General features: G+C 40.7%; 1 protein-coding gene across 1 annotated transcript; it reads left to right on the top strand.

The window, feature by feature from the left end:
* The first annotated feature begins 5,772 nt into the window (after window positions 1-5,772).
* On the top strand, window positions 5,773-7,689 carry LOC146670788 (endonuclease domain-containing 1 protein-like). Its single transcript, XM_085405028.1, has 2 exons — window positions 5,773-6,471; window positions 7,060-7,689. Exons 1-2 carry the CDS (start codon window positions 6,193-6,195, stop codon window positions 7,687-7,689), a joined length of 909 nt encoding a protein of 302 aa, XP_085261154.1. The 5' UTR covers window positions 5,773-6,192.
* The last annotated feature ends 6,916 nt before the right edge of the window (window positions 7,690-14,605 follow it).

Genomic DNA, 14,605 nt, shown 5'->3' with positions numbered 1-14,605 from the left:
TAAGCAATGTTTGAGACTGTGTGACGTGTAAAGTGCAGAAATAACACCATATAAGACACGTGGAGCTAAAAATGTTAGAGATCCTGCAACTGGCATTTGAGCTGTGCAGGGGTCTCTCTCTTCCAGAAGATGATTGAATAAAAAGAAATATAAATGTTTTAACACACTATGAGTCTGTTTTCTCTGTTCTATCACGGGGACAAAAGAATCGGGGTTAATATTTGGTGTTTCCGCCCGGTTCTTCGTGTGACAGAGAGAAGAAATGTGGCCGAAGGTTGGATCTGATATGAGGCGAACAGAACCCTGGTCTAAAAAGATTTAAAGGTACAGGCACAAACCTGTTCAAAAAGCAAATTTGTGCAGATTGGATGAATTCTAAATTATCTGTTCACTGAGTGATGATCTTAACTACTAAATTGGCTCAGTAGTGGTAAAACTAAATTCTTGAGAATAAAGTGAAGTTTTGAAGTAAGGATAATGAAACCTTGAGAATGACAGTACTGAGTTAAAGGTCATATGGTATTTTATGGTAAAAGAGACCAATGTGTGTTTAGGATAACACAGGATCATAGGTAATTGGTCAGTTTATGGTTTAATAAGTGTCAAACTCACGGGGTTCGAGAACCTCCTACCCCTCTGAGACGTTGGAAGGGGGCTCCGGCGTGGGCATACTGCAGGTGGCACCTGCCAAGAGTTGTGGGCTTGGTTTTAAAAATAGCCAATGATTGACAGGATCATTTTAGGAGACACTTATTTGTGAGTAAAAAGAGTAATTCCGGACGTGGAAGTCTGATGAGAAGGGCACCTAGAACTGGGCAAGGTGTCTAAGTGGCTCAGGATTTCAGAGAATCGAGTCAGTTGTGATTTTGAGTTCTAATGGAAAGTTGATTTTAAAGGAAAATCAGTGTCGATCATTTTGAAGTAATTCTGAAGATATTACTAGATGTGCTGTGCACAAGTGAAGAATCAGTTGTGTACATGGGGATACACAATTGTGTTGATATTGATGGATCGGCTGCGATCCATCTGATAAGTTAATGCTGGGTGCACTGAAACAAGAAACTGTTTTAAATCCTCACGGGCTGTAGTGAGATACATGTGCTGAAGATTACTGGACCCATAGAGGTCCATTTGATGAAGTTCTTGGGCAGATAAATGACAGAAACAGTTTTTGAATCTTGTGAGAATTTTGAAGCACTGAGACTGAGTTTACTCCGTGCTTGGTGCGCTGTGAGGACTTATATCACGGTTATAAGTCCAAAGTTTTATGCCCTGGAGGCCAAGAGTTGTGTGTAGAGAAGAACATGACTCAGAAAAGGACACTTATGGTCATATTTTGTCTAATTTGGGGAGAATTGTCCCATATGTGTTTATTTCTCTTCCCTTTTAAGAGGACATACGCAGTTACTGGCTGCAGTGTACTTCCTCTTTCTGATTTTAAATACTTTTTTGCCCCACTGTAATCTTTAACTTGTTTACAGATTAAGTTGTGTTATTAGCAGGGCTAAAAATAAACTGGATAATGCTGAAGTCTGACAGATTCAATGATATACACAATACACCACAGTGAGCAAGGTTTCTTTAATAACCACATAGATCACTGAAGCTTTCCTAATCCTAATAAAACACACACAGCCATGCTGAATTTACTGTATTATTATAATATTAACACATATCATGTTTAATGGTCAGTTCACTAAATGACACCACCCTCCACAAATGTGACCCCGATGATGCATATTTGTTGACCGTACAGCAAGTAAGCCATGACACACATGAGGCCGAACTGGACACATATGAGGACAGGAAAGAAAAGAACAGACAGCTTCACATGAAGTTCCAACGCAGTTTAATTTCCAGCTGATGACGATCACAAATTCTTCTTCCTTTCACAGCTGCTGCATCCAGCCCGGGTGCTTCAAACCGTCCTCCTAAATTAAAGTCTTGTTTTTGACTGAAACTTTATGCTGCCTCATCAGTTCTTAGAGAGCATCAGGATGTGTGATGGAAATATCTCTGTAGTGACATCACTTTAAACTGACCTCAGCCTCCAGCCATGCATGAGCAGCATTTAATCAGTTCATTTTCTTACTGAGTAGATACTGTGCCTACTGTGAGTTCACAGGCAAATGTGGTCAAAAGTAGATCAGACGTTTTCAGTTTTTCCATTCACATATCAACCCGAAGTGTCATTTTTCAACTGGCTTCTTTGTCTATTTATCTGTCATGTAAGCAAAGCAGCTGACTACACTCAGTAGAATGATCAGTCCTTTGTGTTTACTGGATGAACTTTAAAGGCGTTCTTTTCTCATGATGATTTGATTTTAATAACATTTTTCAACCCCATGACTTTGTTATAAGACTGACACGGATTAAAACAAATTTCTGGAGCCCCCTAGCCCCTACTAGGGGGCTCTCTAAATGGTGGGGAGGTTGTTATATCTTTGCAGGTGGTTCCAGAGTGTGGGGGTGCCTACTGGGGTCAGCGGGGGAGCTGGCCCCAGGGAGGGTCCGCTTGCCCCTCCCTTTCTTCCCTCCCCATCCTCAGCTGCCTCCCTATTCCCGCTCTACCACACCCACCCACACACGCAGGGCTTGGGGTGCAGGTGTGTCACCAGGGTGCAGGGGAGGCACTCCCCCTCTGTCCCCTTCTGGCCGCCTCTGCCTCAATTTTATTCTGCAACCTAGACATTCACATTACTCACATAACACATACATATAGGGCCTTGGGGGTGGGCACGTTTTACAGCATCCAGAGGATGGTCGGTGTACTCCAACCCACCTCTGGCGCTGGTGCCCTACCCTCAATTTTAAATGCATTTAGACACTAAGGGTTTTCGGGAAGAGCCGTGCTGCTCTCTGAGAGGAAGCTAGTACCATGCTCTCCTGAGTTTTAAATGCACTTTAGAACAGCACACAGCAACACTACATATGAGCGGGCATAGGGAGGTTTGAGGTCTTCACTCACCCCGGTTCTGTTAGCCGTCAGGGCTGGGGGGCTGGGAGGAGGTGCTGGCCGTCAGACTGGGGTCTGGGATGCGGGGCCTCCCTGCTACTGCAGATAAGGAGGTGGTCCACTTGCCTCCACCCCAGAGAGAAGGGTTACATGTCCTGGGTCTAGGTGCGGCTTGCCCCTCTGAGGGCGGGGTACCTGGACCTGGGATATAGAGTATGTTTGGGGAGTGCGACTGTCTGTGCAGTGTCTATTTGTGTCTGTCTACACGTTGGGTGAGTGCCGAGTATTTGGTTGTGTATATGGGGGTGGGAATGCATGTCTGTGTCTATATGTCAGGTTGGGTCTTAGACTCAACCTCTCTGGGTTCATCTCAGGCCCTCTAAAGTACGGAGGCCTGTCTCCCCTCACCACACTCCCTGCCGGTGGCTGATGCCCTCAGACGTTGGTGTGTTGGTGGTCCTTGTCGTCTGGGGCTGGGCGCTCATGTATGTACCGGCTCACTCCTGGTGGCCGATTGGCGGGGCCGGGCGCCTGTGGCCCGGCTGGGCTCCTTCCGGGGGATGGGATGCCCTCAGACCTCTGGGCCTGAAGCTCGGTCCTCTCTGGCACAGCTGGCTGCCGGCAGAGCCCGCGGGCACACCACTGCAACCCCCTCTGGCCTCTGCTCTGTAGCTGCGGGGCGTCCTCTCCTTTGGGGCTCTACTCAGCTCTTCCCAGGAGGGTGGCACGGTCCCCCCCCCCCCCCCCCCCTTTGGTGGTCCTCCTCAGGTCCTTGTACTCTGGGGCCTCTGGATATCTGGGGCCTGGATCTCCTCCATACCTGCTTCATGCCCTGGGGGACGGGGCTGTGGCCCCCCCCCCCCCACACTCCCTAGCAGATCATTACATGGAGAAACCTTTGGAATGCAAGCATGCTGATCCACACAGGTATGCACACAGGTGTACACACGGGTATTCACAGACGTGGACTACAGCTTTCTTGGCTGCTGCCTCAAAGCACACTGTGCGCTGTCTATCTTGCGTGCTGCACAATATCGTTTATTATTTAATATCTACTGTTATCTACTGCTAGCTAGTTTATTGTGATGGTGCTGTTTTTTATTATGTTGCTCTTTGTTGTTTGCTTTCTCTTCTGTTTTTTTTCTCCATACAGGTGATCCAGGTGTTTTGTTTGTTTGTTTCCTTTCCCCCTTTCTCACCGTCTCTTCTCCCCTTTGGTTTTCTTTCTCTCCCTCTCTTTCTTTCATTCTTTCTCCCTGTCCTATCCCCCAGTCATGTCTGTCTCGTTTGTAGCAACTGAAAATAAAATAAATTCATAATTATAATAAAGGTCAAACAAATGGACCAATATGGCAAGGCCATGATGATCCACTTGGTAAAATAAATCCGCTTGGCATCTTTCTTGGCCTTAAGACAACAATTCTGACGGCTATAGATCCAAACGGGACAAAATAAATAAATAAATGAATAAATAAAATAAAATAAAATAAAACAAATTTCTTTTGCTCAAGTAAAAAAAAACAACAAAAAACAGGTTTTAGATAAAAATCATGTTGAACCTCATTACCTCATCATTAGCGTTCAGTGTCATCAGTGTAATCAATCATAATCATTAATGGTGGAACAAACAACACATAACTTGAATTTATTTATGTGTGATATCTTTAGGATTAGGATTCAACTTTATTGTCATTACACATGTATAAATACAATGTAACGAAATACAGTTTGCATCTAATTAGAAGTGCAATCAGAGAAATTCTACAGTTAAGTTAAGCAAATATACAGCTGTACTACGGCCTAATGTATGGATATACTGATATATACAGATAAGAGTAGTATAAATGGGGCAATAGTTATGAACAGATTATGTACAGAGAGACCAAATATACAGTACATATGTACAGATATAGAGATGATCGGTATAGCATACAGATGTTCTATATTGCTATACAGATGGGCAGATATAGAGATGTACTATGAACAAATATACAGATTTGCTAAATATATACAGATGTGCTGGTGTGTGGTAACAGATCTACAGAGTCCTATGAGTATATCTACAGCAGTGGAAGCGTAGCGCTCTGAGCAGACTATAACAGGGAACAGTGTACGCACTATACCAGAGACTATATGTCAGTTTCCTAAACTATAGCAGTAAACAAGTAACCATTTATTGTAAAATAATTTTTTATAAAAGAACGAACTGAATGTATAGAAATGTATAGAAACAGAAGGCGTTCATTAAAACTTAAAATTTTGAAAAATTAACTATAGAAAAATAAAAATACATCTCAGGGTTAAGAAATTGTTGTCTTTTCCATTAGTTTCTTCTTTAGTTGCATTTTACTTGATATGACACTTTAAACTGTATAGTAGACTGTATATATTAAGTAAGTAAGTAAGTAAGTAAAATTTTATTTATATAGCAACTTTCAAGATATAAAATCACAAAGTGCTTCACAAGACCCAACAATGAAAAAATAACAAGCAAAATTAATAGAAAGCAGATTTAAAACATTTGTTTTTAACTCATTTTTTAAAGAGATCACAGAGTCTCAAATCGAAAGGAAGAGAGAAAAGTTCCAGAGTCTGGAGGCCACTGAACAGGAGGCTCTGTCTCCGTTTGTTTTCAGCTGAGTATGGGGCCCCACACACACTCATTCACTCACTCAGGTCGTGTGCATGCAAATAAGAAAACGTTTGAATAGGCGCAGGTCACCACACTGTCACCTGAGTTTAGGTTTATGTAAAATCCGCATGTATTTTATTAGTTGATTTTCTTATTCAGCAGATATGATTTGCATAATACAATAAGCAGCCAGATAGAAAAAAAATGTTGTTTATATATATTTATGCGTGTGTGTTTCAAAAGTCTGAATGCTTTCTGCATTCAGTTGCAACCAGGTGCAACTATGTGTCAGTGGTCAGTACTAGTTCGCTGGGCGTACAGTTAAAATGGTTTGCATATTCTTTAAGATTGTATGTAAAACATTATGTTACAATGCGTACACATGACACTGTCATAAATTTATAGACACTGTAGGATAAAAACTTTGGATAATCAAGTGCCCTGTCCTTTGTTAAACAGCAACCTGTGTTTGGTATCTGCATTAGTACCAGCCACCATCACTGCCACCACCCAGAGGCTGACAGTATTTAACTCCAACCCTCATTTTCAGGAGAAAGGTTCAGTCTACCTTCTACTTTGCTGTGAGAGCTGTCTCAAAGGAAGGATGGGTTTTTTTTCATCACTGTTCAGGTTTATCAGTGTTCTCTTCTATGGAGAGATCACTACTGACTTTAAACCATGCATTGAATTTTTCTACGCAGAAACGATACCACAGGGCATCAGTGGAGACGGCTACCAGGCATTATGTCAGTACTATGAAAGTCAATACCACTTTGCCACCCTGTATGACAGAAACCGCCGTATACCATTGTTCTCTGCGTATATACTCAGTCCTGGAGAGGGATCTAGGCCCAAAAATACAAACTGGATGATTGAACCACGGGTAAGCTATGTAAAATATCACTGTGTGATGTTCAAAGACAGTCATTTGAACTGCTCTCTTTTGACTGATACGGTATATTTTAAAGATGGTTTTCTTAGAGAGGATGAAGAACAATAGTTACAATGTGAAGGAATCGCTCGTTTGGATGTTAACTGTTTGTTGAAGTGTGTATTCTCTGCATTTTACTGCCACATTGTTCTCCATCACCTCAAACAATATGCAACACATTTAAAGCAGTTATTTTCCTCCTGCCTGTCCTGCCTTAGATATTGTCATACTATACCACATATAATGTAATAACTTAAATAACACAAATATAACTGAATAAATAACAGGACAAGATAAAGAAGAAAACATACACAAGATTAGATGATCTTTAATAAAACGATGGTTAAAAAAGTCTGTAGGATTTTATTTGCTCTCTCACATTTCAAAATGACATGACTGTGCAGTATGACAGTAATCTCTCAGTGTTACACATTCCCACAAACTCACACTGAAAGACTATTTGCACACACAGTATGAAGAATGATAAATAATCTTTGTAGCTTCTAAAGAAATAAAAAGTCTGTCTTTGTTGTCATTCAGCTGGTATCAGACAAAGTCAACACAGGAATGGAGTACCAAAGAGATCCTGACCAAAATGTGAAGAACAGCCAGGCAGTCAATGAAGACTATAAACACTCTGGTTATACCAGAGGCCACCTCGCCCCCAGTGGTCACCAACAGACAGAAGAAGACAAAGAGGCTACCTTCACCCTGACAAACATTGTTCCTCAAATGGAAAAGTTCAATAACGGTCCCTGGAAAAATCTGGAAGAAAGGATGGCAGAAAGACTTAAAGTCTGCACATCAAAAATGTATGTTATCACTGGAGTCATGCCTTATGTGAATGATGAACCCAAGATCAATAACAGGGTGACTGTTCCTGAGTACTTTTGGACTGCTTACTGCTGCCCAACGTTCACAGCTGGACTGCAGAATTACTTTCCTACTTTTGCTGCAGTGGGAAGAAATGATCCCAACAGTAAAGATGACATTGTGAAAAAAAACACAGAAGATGGCCATGATGTGATGGAGATGTCCTTGGAGGACCTGGAGAAGAACCTGCAAAAAGGGCTAAAGATGCCTAAAATGAGTCTCTTTAAAAATGAATGTAAGGAAGAAAAGTCTTTTTTCCTTTTGGTTGAACTAAAAAAATCAAATACTTGTCACTAAAATGTGTTAAGATAAAAGTGAAATAAATGAAATGAAATAAACAATAATAAATAAAACTGTAATGTTTTTATCATTAAGTTAAGACAAAAATATATTTTAGAAACATATAACATATCTGAGTTTCTTCAAAAAAATGAAAACATCGTACAGCCTTGTGCTGCACGACGGGTTAAATAATACATTTGTAAATAACTACCTATTTTCCTTTATTTTCATAAAGTATAATATTTTATTATATTTTTCACATTATATGGAGATGAAGTGATTAAATTTTGGTGGTGAAAGAATGCTCTTTGGAGGGTTTACATTCAATAAATATTCAAAAGGATAATTTAATGAGATGATGATGCTTACAGCCAGGGGCGATTTTAGCCCATTTTTGGTGCTTCAGCACCCCCCAAAATGAATCAAAGCACCCCCAAAGATTTCTTACTTTTTTGACAATATTTGCTGTTTGTGGGACACACTACTAAAATATAAAAAGCATACAGTACGTAATTGAGATGGAACATTTTAACAACAGAAATAGATAACCCCCACCCCCCCTCCCAAAATGGTTTGTTCCAGCTCTTCTCTACTCCGGCTCTGGTGCCCGAGACGCAGCGGAGCGGAGGTGGAAGCTCCTGCCTTAAAAGAGGACATATTAGCTGCATTTATGGGCTCAAAATGTGGTCATAAATATTTTGTACTTGTAAATCGGTTTTGTATGTGTAAAAAAAATTTGTGTGTGGACTTAGCCAAAAAACCCCTGCAAGTTACAAGTACGGATTTTGACCCTATTTTTCTTCCTTTCATCTGATTGGTCAATGTCATGTCAATCACAAACGTAACAATCCAATCAGAGAACAGATGGGTTTGGCTGTCGGACAGATGTCAGTTTGGCTTATATTTTATAAGTTATATTTTATTGTGTTGTGGTTTGCAGTGTTTTGTGTTGTTTCACTTTCATTTGTTTAAAAGGAAAAAGCTGAAAATTTAAGTAGTTAAAAGTTGAAATGTGTTTTTGTATTTTAGAATTTATTTATTACATTTTATGTGGAGTGAATACATAAAAGTATATTTACAGTGTCCCTTAGAGACAAAGCACGTACAAACTCCAAAACACAACGGAAGTGCTCCAGGATGCTAGGGGCTGTGTTGAGCTTTTGTTACCTCGTGGCTACACAAGCCAGGAAGTACCAACAATCGGATTGGGGGTGTGGTAGTAACAGATTAATGAAGTTTTTTTTTAATTATTTGAATATATATATATATATATGAGTGTTTGTGTATTAATACAAAAACAATAGACATGCTTTCGATTGTGTAATTTAAGTGATCTAGCTAGCTCTGTTTTGGAAGTTCAGTTAACACTAGAAATGTGTTTTGGAGTTTGTACATGCTTCGGAATTTCTAAGTGCTTTGGAGTCTCTAGGGGCCCCCATAAATATTTATATATAAACATACAGTACATAAAGAAAACCACGTTTTGTTTACATTACTAATTCCTTTTGTGCATAATTTTATATTGTTGTTGATAATTAATTACAGCAACAAAACAACCTGAAGAGCCGGTTCGGAGCCGAAAGATCCGGTTCTTTTTAGTGAGCCGAGCCGAAAGAGCCAGTTCTCTAAAAAGAGCCGTAAATCCCATCACTAATACTTTCCCTATTTCAGTAGTGGCTGGGCCGGAGAGAAGGGAGGAGCGGCTACAGCGGAGGGTTGGAGCAGAGTGCACTGCAAAGTGCCGAACCTCAAAGTTAAAAAAGCTAAAATTGACCATCCTGAGTCTTGTCAGATCCTTCAGGGTTACAGTCACAAGCCCAGAGTTCTTTTTTATCATTTTCAATTCTGTGATTAACCCCTGTGCCACTGATCCTGCTGCAACAGTCACAATGGTGTGGTGTCTCTTTAATGTAACATAAGTCAGAGGTTTATGATGTCATTAGAAGTGTTGGGCAAGTTATTTTGAAAAAGTAATTAATTATAGTTACTAGTTACTTCTTCAAAAAAGTAACTGGGTTACAACATTCTAAAAGTAATTAATTACTTGAAAAATAACTATTACGTTACGTTACTTTACGTTACTCTAAAAAAATGCTTAACTCTCTGGGGTCCAATTGCACTCAAAAAAACAGATTCAGGTCCTTCTTTCAAAGAACACATACAAATTTTGTTAGTTGTTCATAAATGTAATTAAAAAATACCAAATTAATTTGATTTTCTTTGTGTAAATTTAAAATTATTCTAAACCAGCAGAGGCTGATTCTGAACACAAAATGAATGAGTTTGTTGGGGCACTGGGGGTAGGGGGAGTACATTTTTGCACTTGCGCATTTGTAAACTCAAAAAACAAAATTCAAGCCCCTCTATAAGCTTAAACATTTTTTTTTATCTCACTCAACGCAAATGTAGCACTCCAGCATTACTGCAATTATTATTCGTGTGGTGAACAAACTCCAAAACACTTGCAAACCCCAAAACACAACGGAAGTACTCCAGGACGCTAGGGGCAGTGTTGAGCTTTTGTTACCTAGTAAGTACACAAGCCAGGAAGTACCAATGACTGGATTTGGGCTGTATCCCAATTCAGGGTCTGCAGCCTTAAAGGCTGCATTTTAAGGCCGATTACGTCACAGCGACACGACGAAGGCTGTCCCAATTCAAAGGCTGCTCGAAATGCGGTCCTCAAATGCGTCCTTCATTTCCCTGAATTTTAAGGATGGGTCGTGTAGCCTTCATGGCCCAACATATCCCAGATTTCATAGCGCGGCGGTGGTGTGGATAATTTTGCCAAAAAAACCCGGCGGAAGCGGAGCCGCCGAAGAGTGAACTTTCAGAAGTAAGTACTGAATATTATGTCACTTATTTATGTGCAAATGTTTAATAATGAAGAACATTAAAACATGACTGTTGGTCACATGTCGGCAGAGTTATGTGACGTTAGCGATGTTTGTACTAACTTGGTTTTAAAGCCTTTACTTTTAAATATACGCCGTTCAATAGTTGACTTTAATCTTACAGAGACTCTGATGATTTTATGGATAATTAAAGTCAGTCATGTATCCACAAACACAACAAGCTGAAAGTCAGTGATGCTGCTCGGTTTGCAGTCCTGAACATCACGGCACAAGCAGGATTCACTGCACTGTTAATGTTAGCTGTGTTATATTGCTGCCTCTGTTCGGTGGTGTCGAGCCAAACGCACTTTAACGTGTGTTTAAACGAGCTGACGGTTCACTCGTTAAGCTGAAAGAAAGATGCTTTAATCACAGCAGTCACACATGTGTCCACTGCACCATCTGGAACTCTTCTTGTTTAGTCAAGTCAAGTCAAGTTTATTTATAACGCACATTTAAAAACAACCAAGGCTGACCAAAGTGCTGTACAATAAAATACAAGTACATAAAACACCTCACTGATAAACCAATAAGTTAAAACAGTAAGTTAAACCTTGCTAAAGGCCAATGAGAAGAGGTGAGTTTTAAGAGCAGTTTTAAAAGTTCCTAGGCTTGTGGAGAATCTGATGTGAGGAGGTAAACTGTTCCACAGTCTGGGTGCAGCCACAGCAAAAGCCCTCTCTCCCCTAGTCTTTAATCTGTACCTGGGAACATCTAAAAGCATCAGGTCTGCTGACCTCAAAGATCTCCTGGGGCAGTAAATGCTAAGAAGCTCTGCCAGGTAAGGAGGTGCAGTACCGTTAAGAACCTTAAAAACCAGCAGTAAAATTTTAAAATCAATCCTAAAAGCAACTGGGAGCCAGTGGAGAGAGCAGAGGACCGGAGTGATGTGGTCTCTCTTTTTGGAACTGGTCAGCATGCGAGCAGCAGCGTTCTGCACCAGTTGGAGGCGATGCAGATAGGAACGATCTAAACCAGCATAAAGGGAGTTACAGTAGTCCAGCCGTGAAGTAATAAAAGCATGGACCACCCTTTCTAGATCGTTCCTGGACAGGTAGGACTTGACTTTAGCTAAAATCCGTAGATGATAAAAAGATCCCTTGACTACGGAGCTGATTTGTTTATCAAATTTAAAAGCACTGTCAAAAGTAACACCGAGGCTCTTAATGGAGGAAGTACATTCGGAAGTTAGGGGTCCCATAAAATCAAAGGAAAGGTCGGGGTCTTTAGGAAGCCCAAACACAATGACTTCAGTTTTACTTTCATTTAGATGTAGAAAGTTAAGAGCCATCCAAGTCTTAATGTCAGACAGACAGGAGAATAATGGCTGCAGAGAGTCCTTACAGTCTAACCTCAGAGGGAGGTGGATCTGAATGTCATCAGCAAAGGTGTAGAAGGACACATTATGTTTGCGCAGCACATCGCCCAGAGGGAGCAAATACAGAGTAAACAGCAGGGGGCCTAGTATGGACCCCTGAGGTACACCACAAGTTAAAGGAGCTCTGGGAGATGACAGTTCACCGAGGTGAGCAGAAAAACTCCTGTTATCCAGGTAGGACTGGAAAAACTTTAAAACAGTACCTTTCAAACCGACACAGTGTTCTAGGCGGGATAACAGTATGTTGTGATCAACAGTGTCGAAGGCTGCTGTCAGGTCTAAGGTTACTAGGACAGCAGCACAACCAGAGTCTACAGTTAAAAGCAAATCATTAAAAACTCTCAGTAAGGCGGTTTCAGTGCTGTGACGAGCTCTAAAACCAGACTGAAACTTCTCATAGAGACTGTTGTTGTCTAAAAATGACTGGAGCTGCCTGAGGACAGCTCGTTCCAGTACTTTGGACAGAAAGGGCAGATTGGAGATGGGCCTATAATTAGAGAGTATAGATGGATCCAGGTTAGGCTTTTTGAGGAGAGGTTGAACAACAGCATGCTTAAAAAGTGTTGGGAAACAACCAGAGCTGAGACAGGCATTGATCAGGACCAGAAGGACAGGTCCAACTGAGTCCAGGACCTGCTTCAGAAGACAAGAGGGGATAGCGTCAGTGGAACAGTTGGTAGACTTGACCTTGCAGACTGTTTTATGCAGCTGAGAAAGAGAGATTAGCTCAAACTGGTTAAAAGCAGATTGGCACGAGGGAGAAACACAGGGTTTGAAAGGTGGAGGTGGAATGACAGACTGCAGGGAGGAAATCTTATTAACAAAGAAATATAAAAAGTCATTGCAGAGGGTGGCAGAAGGTGTGAGGCAGGTGGACGTATGAGGATCAACAATGGAGTTTAAAACACGAAACAGAGTCTGAGGTTTATGGACATTACTGCATTACTGTTTAGCACTCTTAATTACACACACACTAAATCCTGCTTCTCTGGTGCTGTTGTGTAGCAGTGTGTACACCTGAGACTGTCACCTGTCTGTCTGTCCTGCACTCTCTCTCTGTTTCTTTCTCTCTGATTGTGGAATAAAAGTATGAACATGTGTTTATAAGTTACACTTGTGTTTGAATCCTGCAGCTTATCACACATTTGATGTCCATGTGTGACGACTGCAAGTGTCCAGAGTGAGGACAGACTGAGGGACCCACTGCTGCACATCATCTGTGAGGCTTTGCAGCCCTGATGATCCACCAGGACAAACTCAGCAGTGTGTGAGGAAGAGGAGGAGGAAGAGCCAGCAGCAGCTGACAGATGGAGAGAATAGACAGACTGTTCCCTGTTTGTGAAGGACTGCTAGGAAAGTTTAACATAACTGTCTGTGCTGAATCAGTCTTATTAGGTAATGTTCAAATAATGTGATCATCCCAGTGTTTCCAGTGTGGGAGAAAGTACTCAGAGTACTCAGGGCCTTCAAGTTACACACTATGAAAGGCAGCAACAAGTTTAATGTTCAGAAACCTAAAGTCTGTATCAGCAGCAGAATGGAGCTAAAATAAATGTTGGTTCCAGTTCTATGAAGCTTTGAGTATTTTGGATCAGTAGCTGCTGTGTTTGTTGCATCATATTGCTGTAACTGTTTATATGCTTTATATATTCTGAGCTAAGTTGATCTATAGTGTTACATCATATTCTATAAGGATGTTATGTGTTTGTAGACTTTCTGCCCAGTTTGACCCATTTAGCAGACGTCAGCCTGTTTAAGGCTCTGATATCTATTCTGTGTGACTTACAGCAGTTATGACATGGTCTGATTTTCTCACCCAATAAAGGAATATTTCATATATCAGTCTACTCTTCATTCTATCAGACACAGTTATCACAGCTCCTACATTTGCTTTTTACACATATATGTAAGCAATGAGCCAAATTTAGTAATGCCAACATGAAGGAACAACATTTGTCTCTTATATATGATACACCTATATATGCACTGTCAAAGATACTTGTCTTTGAGTGAAGATTTAAGGTGATAAGACATATAAATAAATGCAACTTGAATCTGTACTGAGGCTCAGTATTTGACACAGAGTTCATGTTCACTGCTGTAATAGCTAATAATGATTAATATAATAACTATAATATTGGCCATATTATATTTACATTACCAAAGTGAGATGACTTTAGTCTCATGAACAACATCTAATTGTTATTTACTAACTAATCTTAAATAACTGTTCAGTACAGAAATGAAGCCCAAAAATCATGTTTTACTGTCCTGTGGTCTCAGCCTCAGATACTTATCAAATCACACAAAGCTCTACTAGAAACAAACAAACAAATCAACAAAATATGTTCTCCTTCATTTCTGTCAAACAAAGTTGTATGACACGTTTCCAGCGGTTAGTATCGTGGTTGCTAGGCAACCTGGGAAGCGTGACGGAGACTAGTCCCATACAGACAAACTTGCCGTTTATTTTGCAAATCGAGCTCAACACTGCCCCTAGCGTCCTGGAGCACTTCCGTTGTGTTTTGGAGTTTGCAAGTGTTTTGGAGTTTGCAAGTGTTTTGGAGTTTGCAAGTGTTTTGGAGTTTGTACGTGCTTTGTCTCTTGTACGTGCTTTGTCTCTAGGGGCCACCGTATCTCTCTGTACTTTTTGAATAAA

This window comes from Rhamphochromis longiceps, linkage group LG4, assembly GCF_057381845.1.
Source record: "Rhamphochromis longiceps isolate RC_006_pf linkage group LG4, R_longiceps_female_GT1.1, whole genome shotgun sequence".
NCBI classification, from domain to species: domain Eukaryota; kingdom Metazoa; phylum Chordata; class Actinopteri; order Cichliformes; family Cichlidae; genus Rhamphochromis; species Rhamphochromis longiceps.
Note: the sequence above shows the minus strand (reverse complement) of the source record. Positions and strands in the feature narration are given on the sequence as shown.

What these genes read in the sequence shown, in the direction of transcription:
- LOC146670788 (XM_085405028.1), top strand. Translation starts at nt 6,193, where the DNA reads ATGGGTTTTTTTTCATCACTGTTCAGGTTTATCAGTGTTCTCTTCTAT. An exon ending in ACTGGATGATTGAACCACGG is followed by an intron (nt 6,472 to 7,059) that starts GTAAGCTATGTA and finishes GTTGTCATTCAG; the next exon opens with CTGGTATCAGACAAAGTCAA.